Source organism: Antrostomus carolinensis, unplaced genomic scaffold (genome assembly GCF_000700745.2).
Source record: "Antrostomus carolinensis isolate BGI_N321 unplaced genomic scaffold, ASM70074v2 scaffold2135, whole genome shotgun sequence".
NCBI classification, from domain to species: Eukaryota; Metazoa; Chordata; class Aves; order Caprimulgiformes; family Caprimulgidae; genus Antrostomus; species Antrostomus carolinensis.
This window is the reverse complement of record NW_010316914.1, coordinates 54,396-69,913: the sequence shown is the minus strand read 5'-3', so window position 1 is coordinate 69,913 and position 15,518 is coordinate 54,396. Positions and strand designations below refer to the sequence as shown.

At 35.8% G+C, this 15,518-nt stretch overlaps 1 protein-coding gene across 1 annotated transcript in view; it reads left to right on the top strand.

The window, feature by feature from the left end:
* Positions 1 to 15,518, top strand: part of HMGCLL1 (3-hydroxy-3-methylglutaryl-CoA lyase like 1) — a 56,036-nt gene that overhangs the window by 6,101 nt on the left and 34,417 nt on the right. Inside the window, exons 3-5 of the mRNA XM_010168378.1 lie at positions 108 to 203; positions 2,880 to 3,028; positions 13,968 to 14,031. Coding sequence (XP_010166680.1) covers positions 108 to 203; positions 2,880 to 3,028; positions 13,968 to 14,031 — 309 coding nt within the window. The remainder of the gene's footprint in view (positions 1 to 107; positions 204 to 2,879; positions 3,029 to 13,967; positions 14,032 to 15,518) is intronic.

Here is a 15,518-nt window from a genome sequence, read left to right as displayed (position 1 = left end):
AACTGTATACCTAATGAAGGTAGAAACACGGTCTAAGCCAATTTCTGCTTAGCTATATAAAATCAGAAAATAACTGCTATTCAATACAAATTATTTATATATTTTAGATGGCAGATCACAAAGAAGTAATGAGGGGCATTGAGCGGCATCCTGGAGTCCAATATCCTGTTCTCACGCCTAATCTTCAAGGTTTTCATTCAGCTGTAAGTGCCTTCCTAGAAGTTGTCCACAATTACCTCCTTCATGTTTCAGACTTTCAGTTTGGTACAGTAAATTAACTATTTAATATTATATAACTTGTCTTGTTAGAACTAAGCTATAGTTTTTTAAATTAAAAACTCTCACTTTCATTGTGAAAATTGGCCAAACTCACAGTGACGTTAAGCTCTTTATATTCATTTTTTAACGGAAGTATTGATCAAACAGTCTTTGCAAGTTCCTGTAAATGATGCTTGTGTATAAAGAGAAAGACAGTTCCTTCTCCTTCTTTGACTTGTTGGCCCTAGAAAAGTTTCTGAAGAGTGTCTCCTTCTTGGAAAGTAGTGAGGAAGAGTGAGGAAAGAGTCAATTAAATGAAAATGCTTTCTAGGAATGTATTAGATTTCTTAAATTCTGCATTTCATTTTGGTAGGATTTGAAAGTTTAAACTGTTTCAGTTCATACAAAATAAATATTCAAAATTACAGACTCAAAGTATTTGGAATTGCAAAAATGAAGCAGTTTAGTCTTCTTGAAACATACACATGGATAGTCAAATCTTTACCCTTTTTTGTTTTCTGAAAATTTTTCATACTTCTATGCTTTTGTCTTGATATAGGACAAGCCTATATCCTATATTCCTTGATGTCAGGAATCCTTCTTCACTGAAAGTATTATCAGGCACTGGAATGGGCTGCCTAGGGAGGTGATTGAGTCACCATCCCTGGAGGTGTTTAAAAGACGGGTAGGTGGGGTGCTCGGAGATATGGTTTAGTAGTGGACAAGTATGGATGGACTTGATGATCTCAGAGGTCTTTTCTAACCAGGAGATTCTATGATTCTAAGCTGTATTTGGAAAGCATACTGCCTGATGGACATTTGAGGTGTAGTCTATCATTCAGTTTCTATACTGCATATGAAATCTCTGTTAAAAGAGGATCCTATACATAGGTGAGTTAACTATTAATAGTCAGATTTATAGTGCCACAACTTTGTCTGCAATGGTAGCACGTATGAGTTGAATTAAATCTGCTATATATCGTATTTAGTGATATAATGAAAGAAAAACAATATAAAAATAGTTGTAGGCTATTGCTGAGTTCTTTCTTGCTGATATATTTTTTTCTTCCCTCTGTTTGAAAGGATATTTGTTCCTGTAAGGGTTGCTGAAGCTTAGACATTATCCTGCAGAATCAGAGAGAAAAGGGGAAAGGTACATTCTTTTTCATGGAACAAGAGTATTATTCCCACTGGAGAGTGAGAATTAATTCATTAGCTATTCTCCTAAGTTTAAATGTTTTCTTCTATCATTTGGCTTTCAGCATTCTGGTTTGCCTTATGTTAGTTGATTTACTGGGTACTGAGTAGAAGCTCAGGCTTATTGCCCCTTCAGTGGAAGTTACTACATTTATACATTTTCTAGACTGGTATTTGCTCTGAAACTTTTTCTCAGCAGACTCTCACTTCCATATTATCCATACCGACTATGTCACCAAGACCAGCGGAGCCCTTGATCCTAGAGTTGACTCTAACAAGGAAATCCCTGTTGGTTATTGTTGCTGCTCTAGGCACATGCAGGCATAGAGCTTTCCTAAGCATGAGAATGACATCCTGGCATTCATGAGGAACAGGCTTTGTACAGAGGATGGATATTTCAAAGTTGTTATATGATCTTTTCCTTTTCTGAAAAATGAATATATTAAGTATCAATCATTGTTATTTTCATAGTTGGTTCATATGATTTCCTACATCTTAATACCTTTATCATTTACACAGAATCACAGAATTGCCTCAATTGGAAAAGACCTATAAGTCCAATCATTAACCTCACAGTGACAAGTACCTACTAAACCATGTTCCTAAGCACTATGTCTAGACGATTCTTAAATACCTCCAGGGATGGAGACTCCACCACTGCCCTGGGCAACCCCTTCCAGTGCCTCATAACCCTTTCAGTAAATAAATTCTTCCTAAGATCCCATCTAAACTTCCTTTGGTGCAACTTGAGGCCATTTCTTCTTGTCCTGTCACTTGTTACTTGGGAGAGGAGACCAGCCCCACCCTGTCTACTTCCTCCTTTCAGGTAGTTGTAGAGAGCAACAAGGTCTCCTCGCAGCCTTCTTTTCTTCAGGCTAAACAACCCCAGTTCCCTCAGCCGCTCCTCATAAGACCTGTGCTGTAGACCCTTCACCAGCTTCATTGCCCTTCTCTGGACACACTCCAGCACCTCTATGTCCTTTATGTAGTGAAGGGCCCAAAACTGAACACAGTACTCAAGGTGCAGCCTCACCAGTGCTGAGTACAAGGGTAGGATAACTTCCCTGGTTCTTCTGGGTACACTGTTCCTGATACAGGACAGGATACCATTGGCCTTCTTGGCCACGTGGGCACGCTGCTGACTCATGTTCAGCTGGCTAATAATTTATCACTTTAAAAATGTGTTTGCCTAATTGCTACAAAGAGGAAGGAAATACGCCATAGTGAATGAACTCAAAGTTTTATTCAATCTGGTTTTGTGCAATAGATTTAGAAAAAAAAAATGGAATGAAACTTATATTTTAGATATGGATTATATACTTACAGTGTACTTGAAAATTCTACAGTGTCATACAGAATTAAATGCTTAATCTAATCTTATAATACAGTGTTATGATTCTGTTTAATTGAAATGTATTTTTCAGATTGCATCAGGGGCTACAGAAGTCTCAGTATTTGGTGCAGCATCTGAATCTTTCAGCAAAATGAATATTAATTGTTCAATTGAAGAAAGCATAGAAAAATTTGAAGAAATCGCTAAATCTGCAAGGAATATGAATATTCCAGTGCGTGGGTAAATATAAAGATTCTTAAGTAATATGGAGTTATTGGAGTCACTGCTACAGAGTATTTTTGTACCAGTAGAAAAGTATACTATCAAATTTTTACATTTTGGAATAATTGAAATAATAGTTTTTACTGTAATTTTTTTTTAAAGATTAAATGTATTTAGTAATTTTGCTCTATGTTTTGTAACTGATGATGGTGGTTAATTTTCTCTGGAAATTGATAAAAATAAGATGTGTGTATAAACATGCCCATTTTGTTATACATTTTTTTTTTTAACATCACAGATGACAATAATTTATTTTGTGCTGCTGACACAGCAGCATAACAACTGTTGCCTGCACCTTAAAAAATACCCTGCATACTTTTATTTTATTATGGTATTGGTAATATAACACTTAATACACTGTAGAATCAAGGTGTAAAAGCGATAGTACAAATTTACTCCTAAGAAAAAAAAAAATTCTCGATATAAATTATTCTGAAAACTGCAGCATTGAAGTGTTTGGAATCTCTGGTGCATGCAACTCTGGAATTGTTCAATGTTTATCTTTCTCTAGAGTACCTTCTTTTAAACTTGAAATAATCCTGAATGGTATTCGCCCTTGAACAGTCTTTCTTTTTCATTTCCATTCTCTTGCGTTACACAGAGCTACTAAGATTATAATAATAATAATAAATTACAATGGATCATGCTCAGAAATACTTGGACTTGAAAACAGATAGAGGTAGATACCTCAGAGACTAAGTGCTTGAAATCCTGTCTGGGAATAAACACTGGGCTCTCTCTTTCCTCCAGAAATAGTGATGTGGTGTGAGTGAGATACTGATCACTTTTTGCACAATAGTGTGGTAGTTTGACCATTTGCCTTCAGAATGGGACATCTGACTTCGAGTTCTACCTCAGCCTCAGAGGATCACAGAATAACAGAATGGTTAAGGTTGAGAAGGATCTCTGGACGCCATCTTGTCCAATCCAAGAATTTTAACATACACACATATCCAACCAAGGATAGCTCATGAATGCTTGGGTTCTTATTCCCTAAGCTGGTTGTATTTTTCAGATGGAAAATCACTGAATAGAGAAGTAAGAACTTTCACTGTAATAAGAAACAATAACGTGTACCAGAGTTTAAATACTCTACCTAGCTGCTAGTCTGTCAGGTAGAGTCATGGTTTGCCTTCTTAAGCAACTTCTCTTAGAAGAGGTCTGTTTGTTTGTTTGCCATGTTTTTCTGGAACTAAATTCTGAGCTGACAACATTTGAGTTCTCCAGGAGGATTAAGCTCAGAGATGCCTGAATTTTAGGTCCCAGATGGGTGTGGATAAGGTAATAGTCAATTCAGAAAAGACAGCATGTATATGGCAACAAACCTTACACTCTGATGAACATTTTTACACTAAACTTTTGTTTTCTAGTTTTCTCAGGTGTCTAGGCATGTCAAGCAATATTTTATGTTTCATATTCCTGTATTTAACTAACAAAATTCAACCAAATGGCATAATGGAGGCAACCTGCCATCAAGGGAATCCTCAAAGCTTATGCATTGTATATGTTTTTGGATAGCTATGGGTGTCGTCAAATCGGCTTTGCAACCGGTCCAGAAGATGTAAACTGCAGGTGATGAAGAAGCCCCTGTGGTGTACTCTAGATGGATGTTGGAGTTTAAAATGTTAACTTATCTTCTGTACACTAGTTTTCACATGCTTAAGGAAGTGGCAACCTGCTGCTTTTTTTTCCACAGATTGTATGTCTAAGGTATTTGTAATACACCAGTAGCAGTTATTCTGGCACCAATACAGTGATGTGATGGAAATGACTGTTCCCGTGATAGGATTCTACACCATTCCCATACATTTATTGTCTACTGTCTGATGAACTGTGTGTGGCAGGTTTTTTTCTGCACACAGCAGACAAAAATGAGAAAGCAGCAGGATGGAAAGGCGCATACAGGGAGGATGAGGTGGTACATAATTGATCAGTTAACATTCAGTATTTAGAATTGGTGCTCATGGTTTGGCTGGTTGTTATTTAATTTCAAGGAGAAGATTAGTTCCAGGTTTTATTTTGTTGTTTGGTTTCTATTTACTGAAAATAATTATGTATTTTTTACAACTATTGTTATAACATGAGGCAAATCTGAGCACGACCACACAAGTCTGACCTTGTCACCCTAAATCAGCTTGTAGTTACTAGACGGAAATAGGCAGCCTTCAGGCTGTGATTTATTGTATGTGCTTTTTAAAGTATCTGCCTTAGGATAAGATGAACCACTCTCAGGTGATCCATTCTTTTGACTGCAAAGGAGCTTGGGTCCAGTCCTATGTTAGACACCCTGTAGATGGCTTATCTAAGGCATAGGCTGTAAATGATCATCTTCAATATCAGAAGTTAGAACAGGTGAATCCCATCCTACCTGTGCATAGACTATGGATTAGCACCTTGCAATTTATGTAAATTACAGTAGATATAAGAAATGTATTAATAGGCTTTATGCTGCAAGGTGACACAAAATGAAGCTGTGGACTATTTGGTCAAAGATTTGTACTCAGGGCACTGAAAACCAACGTTTTGTTTTTAATCACCCTTTTAGAGATTGGCTACTTTTAAAGAACCATGGCCAAAACCTGCAGCCTTTGCTCAAGCAAGCTTCCAGGACTACACATTTTGGCTTCTAATATAAATTTTGTAGGCTAAATATTTTGCTTGACTTACTTAGGTAATAAAAATATTAATATGCATAAATTGTATTTATATTAATTTCAATACAGATTGTTTCCTTTCTAAAGCTTGATTATTGTTTGAAGTGTTATTTGTTTGCAGGAGATGGATAATTTAGTACCTTGCCCTTAACTCCTTATTTGTGCAGTTGAAATATACTTAAAAAAAAAAATTTTAAAGGGTTCAAATTTTATTTCCTATTTTTACTGGCAATTTAGAATTTATGTAGGGAGCATAAATCACTGGCAATCCTTGAATCTTATGAAAAATGCACTCAAACAGTTGAAACTAAACTTGAAGCTTTCGCATGTCTTACTGTTGCTACAGCTGCACTAACATTGACTCGATCATCATCCAGAAAATTTATGTTGTCAGCTGTCACATTTAAAATCTGCAGCACAGTACACAGTTTTCTAAATGTTTACTAAATTAGTTCAAATATTTATGAAGAATTGAAATCTTGTATATGGTCTTAGAAGTTAGACTATTTATTAGCATCATAAAAGGAGTTTTATATTTTTATTTTTTTGAATATGCATAAAAACTTCACAATAACATCTGGGACACATTCTGTGAAGACACTGAGCCAAATCAGTTATAAACTGTGTGGTCAGCTAATTACTACTATGCATATTTTGTATGTGAAATGACATGAAACACTGCTGGTTTTAGAATTGCATCTTTTAATGCCTAATTCAGGTACTATTAAAAATATCACATCATTTTCAGTGATTAAAAATGAAGCCTAACAGCCAGGATTGGTGAAAAACTGTGGCAAATGGTAATTGCAAGTAGTCACTTGTATTGTGTTTTAATTTAAATGCGTTTTTAATGTACATATGATGAAAATGTTAAGTGAATTCTGATTAAGCTAGATTCTTCCAAGTTAATGTATTCCAAAATTTAAAAAGACACGGAGATAAATTGCAATTAGTACAATAGAACAGCAAGGAAGTAAGGACTTGCATTTACCCCTTTTCCGCAGATGGTGCATCACTACCTACTTTTTGTGTCCTGTGACAGTGAAATAAAGTCAGACTATCTCCCTCTGAAACATTCAGTTCTATATAGGACTGTGTTAATCCTAATAAAAGTTAACTGGGAACATAAGAGCTGAAAAGTTGTATTTTTTTTTTCTCTGCTAAAAACACTTCGCCATGACTAGCAATTAAAAATTTATGTCTCAGTCCTGAAAAATTTTCATGTGACTAGCCCTTTTGAGGCCATTTTGACTATTTGCATGTGCAAATGTGAGTGTGTGTGCAAATATGAGTGTGTATGCAAATGTATAGAAGTTCAGTGTTAGAAAAATACATGCAAATATTTGCTGTAAAATAACTCTAGAAGCATTTCCTAACAAAGCTGCTGCTTCATAAAGTAAAGCATATGTAATCACACATTAATTCTAAACTGGGGTATGTAATTCCACTGTTTATAGTCCTATGGTTTTTTAGAATGAGCAGTATGGTGAAGCTCACAATACATAAAAGCATATTGAAATATATCAATATTTGGCTTACATATGTGTTTGTATAGAATTCACATACTGGTTGATATACTTGAAATATAGCAATATTTTTTGTTATGACAAATAATAGGTACTAAACAAATGATTGTATGCCATATTATTATTATTTTGTATTATGTTATAATAAAATTTACAGGTTACAACATATATAATTCCTTGTTGATTATAGGAAATAATTATTGTTTAACTTTGATGCGAATGCACAAGGCAATACACAAAATAGTGGAAACATAAAGAGAAAGAATTTATTTTAGTTATCTTTATCTTGTACTAGTGGTATTTAGATTTATTTTGGAAAAAAACCAAAACAAAACACGTGGAAGAATACATTAGTTTTATTTTAATATACTTTATAACAAGTAGTTCCAGAAACTAATAACGAAGTCTGTTTTTTTTAATAAAGAAATATCCTGATTATCTAAAACTTCTGATTATTAAGACAATCTGATCTTTATAGTTCAGTTCAAAAATGCTCTTTTTTTCTTTTATTACAGTTCATCTTAAATACCTTAATTCAAGATACTTGGATGCCTTCCAATGCTATATTTTATATACCTCATTAGAAGTACTGTGACATAAACTCCGACAATTCACTTTTAAAGAAATCAATACTGTTTAAAGCTGTATATGTTCTACAAATAGAGACAGAATGTTTGAACTCATATTTTCTGGTATTTGGGAATAGTTAGGGTAGGAGTATACGGTTTTTTGCATTGCTTTAAACCCCAAATTTTAGATTACATTGTGTAGTTTATCAGAGTTACAGTTACGTTGATAATAGGGTGATTTATAGCATTATCACTTATTTAGATAATAAAACCAATTTAACACCGTCATGTCACTATAAGTGAGACTGTATTTGAGATTAGGGGAACAAAAAAATGTAGATGAAGGTTTAATAGACTCAGAAGCAACACATTTTAGTATGTGAGTGGTAAGCAAATCTACAGGGTTACACAGTATTAAGCCAGGTGGTCGCAGTCCCCTGTAGGAGTTTGAGAAGCCGGAGATTGCTGGGATGTGGGGACTTGGTGCATTTCTCTGTACTGCAGACAGGTTAAGAAAAGGATGTAGGAGGCATTGTACTATCTCTGTCATACTGGTTGATTGCACTATGTAAGAGGAGACATTTTCCTTAGAATAATTTGTACCACTTTAACCCATTTTTTTTGTACCCGCAGATAGAAAATAGAAAATATTCTCAACCTGTGAGAAGTAAAGATGATCCCTGTTTCTTTTTGAAGTGTAGCATAAGGTCAGACTTGAAATGTTAATATGAAATGATAATGTAACAATACAATGTGTTTGCTAGTATGCTACTGATTACTCCATAGATAATTCAATATAGTTATTAAAAGTTAAGTGGTTAAGTGCCTCTTCACTATAGTAACAGTTTTGTTACTTTTTTTAGAGAAGAAGTTATTTTCTAAAACATAGTTTGCAATTTAACAGTGTTTTCTGGGCATTCTAAAAATAATAACAAATATTATTACTATAGGATTCACTTTTAAAAGCATATATATTACTTGTAACTGAGCACTAAATACATGGAGAGGTTGTTTCTTTTTTTTTTTTTTTTAAATCAAATGTACAAAAAAAATCCTGGCCGTATTTACACTTTTTTTTTTTTAATTTTTTTTTTTATTAAATCAAATGTACAAAAAAAGTCCTGGCCGTATTTTGGGCTTGGCTTGGAGATTCTGTTTCTGGATGAACCTCCTTTCCCTCTTCTCTTTTTTGTATTTCCTCTCTCTTTACAGTAAAGATTTCTTGTTTTTAACAAATGGCTTCCTTTGCAAAGAAACAGAATATATCAATCTTAATATTATGAATTCACCAAATGATAGGCATATACATTTTAGCACAAACGTCCAATAAAAATAAATACATCTGCAGTGAACATGGTAAATTATATGCGAACTTACACTATAATAATAAACAGGAAACAGCAGCATCTGAGTCTGCAACTGGCTTCTCAGGAGGCTCCATGCTTCCAGCTGTGGTAGCAGCTGTGGATCTGGCTCTGGAACTCTTGCTGAAACAAGCTGACAAAGGGCTGATTACAACATGGAGTTCAGTTTCTGCTTGGATTCATTTTCCTTTTATCACACTTTGGTTATGAAAAATTTGCTCATTTACCCTGTTTGTGGTTTTATATCCTGCACTTCACAGTTATTGGGCTGGTGTGGTGATTATCACCATTCCTAGTGACCTTGATCGTGAAGACCTTATACTGTCTATACCATTTGTGGAACATTGCAATTTGGTTTTGGCTTACTGGAAGAAATTGAAAACTCTCTTCCTCTTCTTTCTCCCTCCCCATCCCTAGAGGCTGTTTAGCATTTTTGTCCAAAATATTACACAGTAAAGTTGTTGGGGTGTTTTTCTTGTTTTTATAGGCATAGAAAACAATTTAGGAGAAGACCAAATGATAGTCACCTGCAGTGAAATCTGCAGAACAGGCAAGCGACTGGGTAAACTCTGCCAGGTGAAATAAGTGGAAAACTACTTTTTATCACTTTTTATTAAAGAGAAGAATTGTGATTTCACAGAACCTGAGTGAGCAAAACAACATTTATCCATGTGTTCCTAAAGCAGCTGTATAGATACATTCACTTATTGAAGGTCCTTCTTTGCACCTCTGGTTGCATGAGCTCTTTTCTTGATTGCATGCTAAAGACATAGTTAAGCTACTAAAACATCAGGCCTTGATTCAGAAAAGATTTAAGCACATGCTTAGAATTAAACACTTTAGTTGCAAGGTCTGCTTTGTGAAGTCCCAGGTATTTGCTTCTGCTCTCATACTGTGGAGTGTCTCTGGTGAATATCCTGAGACCACGACAGTGTTTTTCATTACAAAGTCTTTTTTTTTCTGTCAGTCCTGCCATCTTTTTTGAAAACAGCTGTATTCTCCAACTGAATTGAACCCCAAATTAAATCCCAGTTGCCTCTGTAATTCATTGCTGGAACTCTTCCTTCTTTTTCCCTCTGCTGCTTTTCTCCATGTAGGATCTTGCTTTTTCCTCTAAGGAAAAACATGGTACAGTATGCTTTTCTGTCACTCTTTTCTCTCTTCCCCTCCCCTAATATTTTCTTTATCCTCCACAGTCTGAGCAGCAGGAGTTTCTTGTCTACTTTCCATCTGTACCCCTTCCACTTGCCCCAGTGACCCCATGTTCTGTTCTTCCTCATATTTCTCCCCTCCCTGCCTCTATTTTTTAACCTCTCACTGTCCCCTGGCTCTTTTCCACTGCAATATAAGCAAGCATTTGCCTCTTAAAAATTACAACTTTGACCCTACTTGGTTCTTTATATCATATCTCATCGCCTATCTCTTCTTCATTCCTAAGCTCATTGAAGGCGCTGTTTATAATTACTGTCTGGAGACCCTCTTCCATGATTCCCTCCCAGAACTCCTACACTTTGGCTTCTGTTCCTTGCCTGCTACTGCAACAGCTCTCACCAAACTCCCTGATGACAGGATCTCAGAAACAGTAGTCTATCCTCGTTCTTTTTGACTTGTCAGTAGTGTTTGCTGCAGTTGACCAAACTTCTTTAAACTTGTGTCTTTTGTTGCTTTCTCTGGCTCTGTCTTGTTAATTTTCTACTTTCTAAGAGGTTCTTCACCATGTTCTTAAATTGTCTCCCATTTTGAAGGGATGTGAGTGGAGGGCTTGGGACTCTGCTTTGGCTGGATTCTCTTGTGCTTTTAATGCCTTATGGGTTATTTCCTATACAAAAAAAAAAAAAAAAAGAACAACCAAACATATCTGTGATTAACAGACCTACCTTCCTATTGAAACCTATTTCCTCTCACTTTAGCTTATTAATTTGGAACCACACGAAGCATCCCACCCATCATTGCCTCAAATCTAGATGTCTTGGCAAATGGTCAGACCAGACACATTATTATTTTGCCTCTTTCATGTAGACATGCATATTTTCTCCTTCCATATGCTAGGCTCTGTACCCCAGCTAACCGTACTCAGCCCTTGCCTGCATCTGTTCCAGCTTGCATTAGTTTTTCTACAGATTACTTAAATTCTGTCTCTCATTTCCAATAAGAATATAGCAAGACCTTGTCAAATGGAATTCATATTTTATGTCCTCTATTAAAAATGCTTATCCAGATATATGCTTGAAGTGCATTTTACTCTTTTACAGCCTCACTTTAAGCATTTTACTTTCTTTTTCATTGCCATCAACCGAGTCCCTTTTCTATGCTTGTCATTTCTGCATGAAATCCCAGTGCTTTTTGCCCTTTTTTTTTTTTTGTATTTACAGTACCAAGAAATCTAATGTTATTACCACATCTCTATTTTTTATGCCAATTCATTAAACTGAAATATTAGATAAAATTCTGCCAAGCTCATCCTTGACTAACTCTACGGAAAAAACAGTTCTTTCATTCTCCACAGGACTTTATTCTCTCTCCGGTAGGAAGTTCTTTACCTGTCAAGTTCTTTCAGTAATCCCTATTTTTTCCAGTTTAATATTGAACATCAGATGCCCATTTATATTGTATCTATCATATTTTCCTAGTTTAAAATGTCAGTCTGGTCGTAATGATGTAAGCATGCAGAGAGTTCATAATCTCAAACAGATTTGCACATTGTAGTAGGCAGATTCCTCAGGTCACCACATACTTTCATACCCCAGCAGGCCCAGCTGGATGATGTGAGCTCAGGCGAGTTTCTGCTCGCTGGTGTGAACCACAGGGAGTATTCCCTTGTTCTCTAGATGCCTTTTGGCCTGCTTTTACTTTTGTTTGCCCTACTCCATTCCAGATGTCATTCATGCCACATTATCACTACCAAATGCATGTCTTCTTGATCTAACATATGTAGCCGTTAGGAACATGTAAAGATATATATAATTAAAAGGAACATGTGCACGTACGTACTGAATGTTTTGCATTTACTTTGTATTTAGTACTGTTCTTGCTCACTTCATAATAAGTGCTGTGGCTGATGTTGCAAAATAATTTCAGTAAAAGTCTGTCTATTCACTAGCTCTAGGCACTCTAGTATTATGTAAAAAGAAATCCTTTGGGGCTGAAATTTTTTATGCTTGGTTTCATTTGAAAAACTGTATATGCATTAAAAAAAATAAGGAAATTATCCTGAATTGGTTTTGAGTTATGTGTCACTGAAAAGCAAGGCAGCGTTTAATTGTTAACAATAGCTACTTTTATATCTTTAACGTAGATAAGAAAATTTAGAATTTTGAAACTTACATTGCGACATCTAAATTGGGAGTGATATTTAATGAAGTCTATAACCAAGTTTCAAAAACCTGGTTTTCATAATGACATGCAGATAATTGAAATCATGCCTAGTAGGCATCTGAACTAAAATTATGAACAGGAATTAATGGTGGACCCAACTGCTTTTGTGGAAACAAAATTTATTTCCATTTGTTTGTCAGGGTGTATCAAGTTCTTTTTAGGTTCAAGATTTGCTTCATTCTTACTGCTACTTCCACTGTACCAACACCACATCTTCATATAAGGGATGCAATATGTTATATGCATTAAAATGTTGATTTTTTTTTTGCAATTTGTTTTTGCCTGTTACTCATCCTGATTTCACATTCTATCAATCAGTTTCTCCTTCAACTGCAAAGAAACTACATCTTTTACCCTATAGTCTTTGACTACATACTAACTGATGTCTGTTCATTCCTGTTTGCATTATACAGTGTGTAATTTTATGTTGTATTCTTCAGTGTTGAGGGAAAGGGAATGATGGGGGATCGGTGAAGGCTCTTGTTCTTCTATTAAGCAGTTGAGCAACCTCCCACTAGGACTAGGGCTCTGCCTGCCTCTGAATGTGCTGTAAATCCCTCTACAGCCACGCTTACTTTGATTTTGGATGACTGTTTCTGGTTAGTTTAATCCTATTCCTAATCAATTTAAGATAAACAGTTGGAAGTTTAATTGGAATTTCATGGCTCTTAATTGTCATTAAAAAAAAGGAATTTAAACAAAATTCTACACTACCACAGTATTAAGAGTGAACAATGAAGGCTTGGTTGTGGCTTTCAGTTTTTGTGATCTGTGGAGCTGATAACTGATGAGAGATACAGTCTGGCTTCTTGCTTTCTTCTTGTCCCAGGGCATACCTAAACTGCAGTTTGCAATGGAGCTACAATTCTTTTGGGACAGTGGGACATAAATGCCCTTACAGAGATAGAGGGTGAAAGCTACCCCATTCACCACAATTCTAATGACTTATGAGATGGTGAGGTTGTTATTAAGTTGCTTGTGTTCATGTGTGGCTCTCTATGATCCAAGTAGCTGGCACAAAGAGGAAAATGGTGTCTTTCCCTGAATACCTTGTGTAGGCCAGGCAAGGCAAAACTCAAGTTGACTCTTACAATTTCAGAAGGAGGTATCAAGAAAAATTAAAGTCTCCTACAGCAGCGTTAGCTTGGCTGTATTGCCACTCCTTGACAACTTGTGACATACATTGAGCATAAATAAAACTATAAATCTCTGTTCTGTGATTTAAAAAGGAAGTTAATAAACCTTCTATTTTCATCTGATGTACTTTTAACCTTTCATTCAAATATTTATTCTACATTGACTGGCTTAAATATTCAAAATTATATTTAACCTTTTTTTTCTGTAACATGGGTGGATACAGATACGCATATATAAAACAGAAGTATCTTTGTGTGTTCTTTTTATTTTAGGTATGTGTCATGTGCATTGGGATGCCCATATGAAGGAAACATCATACCAGCTAAAGTGGCAGAAGTAAGAGTGAACTTCTGACTTGTCTTTTTAATTAATCAAAAATATGTTTTGAAATGTCTATAAGTAATGTTCTCTACTTAATCCTAAAAAGATCTTTAATAGATAAAATGTAAGGAGAACAAACAGAAAGCATAGCTAATACTGAAACTAGATGTATAACCTCACTCCACCATATGCAGTCAAATCTAAGGAAAATAGTATGTTTTGACTGTTACCAGTCATGAGGAAAAATATTATGTGCTATTTTCTCCAACAAGAAGGTAAGGAAATGCTTAAGGAAATAGACAAGCACATACATCAGGGGACCATATTGTATGAGAAGAGTTCTAGCACAACCTCTTGCAAAGAGTATCTGCTTTTAAATCCATTTTGTGCTTTCATAAGCATATGGTGCTATCATCCACTATAGCCACTGCTACAACATTGTGCTTCTGGCAATTGTCATGTGGTTGATGTGTACCAAAACTCATCCCCAGCATGATTTCTTACTACTTGTCAGTGTAGCTGCACCTTCCCCAGCCCCCCCACCTCTCCCTGCCCCCTTTTCCTATTGAGGGTAAAGGAGAAGAAAGACGATGTCTTAGTCCATCCTTTTTTCCAGCAGAGAAAGAGATGAGTGAAACACAAAGTGTTAAATTTTGCAGGAAGGCAAAGAGGGCAGGAAAGCTGAAATGGACAGTAGAGAAGAAAGTGTAGAGAATTCAAGAGGCACAAGGCAAAACACACTGGTCTTCCTCCTGGGGAAAGACTTGTCTCCTCTGTTACACTTAATCACCTGCTTTTGATGATCTAGCAGAATCTCCTAACCACTTTTTTCTCCTTTGTAGCACTAGCAGCTAGCCAACATTTGTCTGATATATTGTGTTCTGCGTGTGTGGCTTTCAGGTCCTGTTCTCCTGCATCTTCTTCTAGTATACATTCCAGATGGAACGTGTGATAACACTTCTCCCACCGCTGCCAGATACACTCACTCTTTGAAAAAAATTGCTAAACTGGAAGGTGCTCAGTATATCTAAATTAATTGGGTTTAATATGAAGTGAAAGTTAGAAGTGACACAGCTTTAGTTACAGCAGTGATGACAGATTCATCAGCTGTTGGTAAATTGCTTACTGTAATACCATGTTCCCCAACAGGCTTCTTTCCATGTGTTGCTTGCTTTTTAACTACTCTCTTTGCGCAGAAGAGATCCTTTTCAGTTTGCCAGTGGGAGTGCTACTTAATGTTCAAAACCTGCAAACTTTTACTCACATAGGCATTTTATTTTCTGTCTTCATTCTAATAAGTGTCTTCTTGGGTACCTGTACACCATTGTGTATGAGTTTAAGAATAAAAGCTGCCTCATTAAAGTTATTGAGGCCCTGATTCAGCAAGCACTGATGTTTATATAGAAGCATCTGATTAGCTGTTAATGGATTTTACATAAACACATGCACTTATTCTTTGCTGAGTAAGAATTATCAAAATTACTTGCTGTGTTGCTAAACCC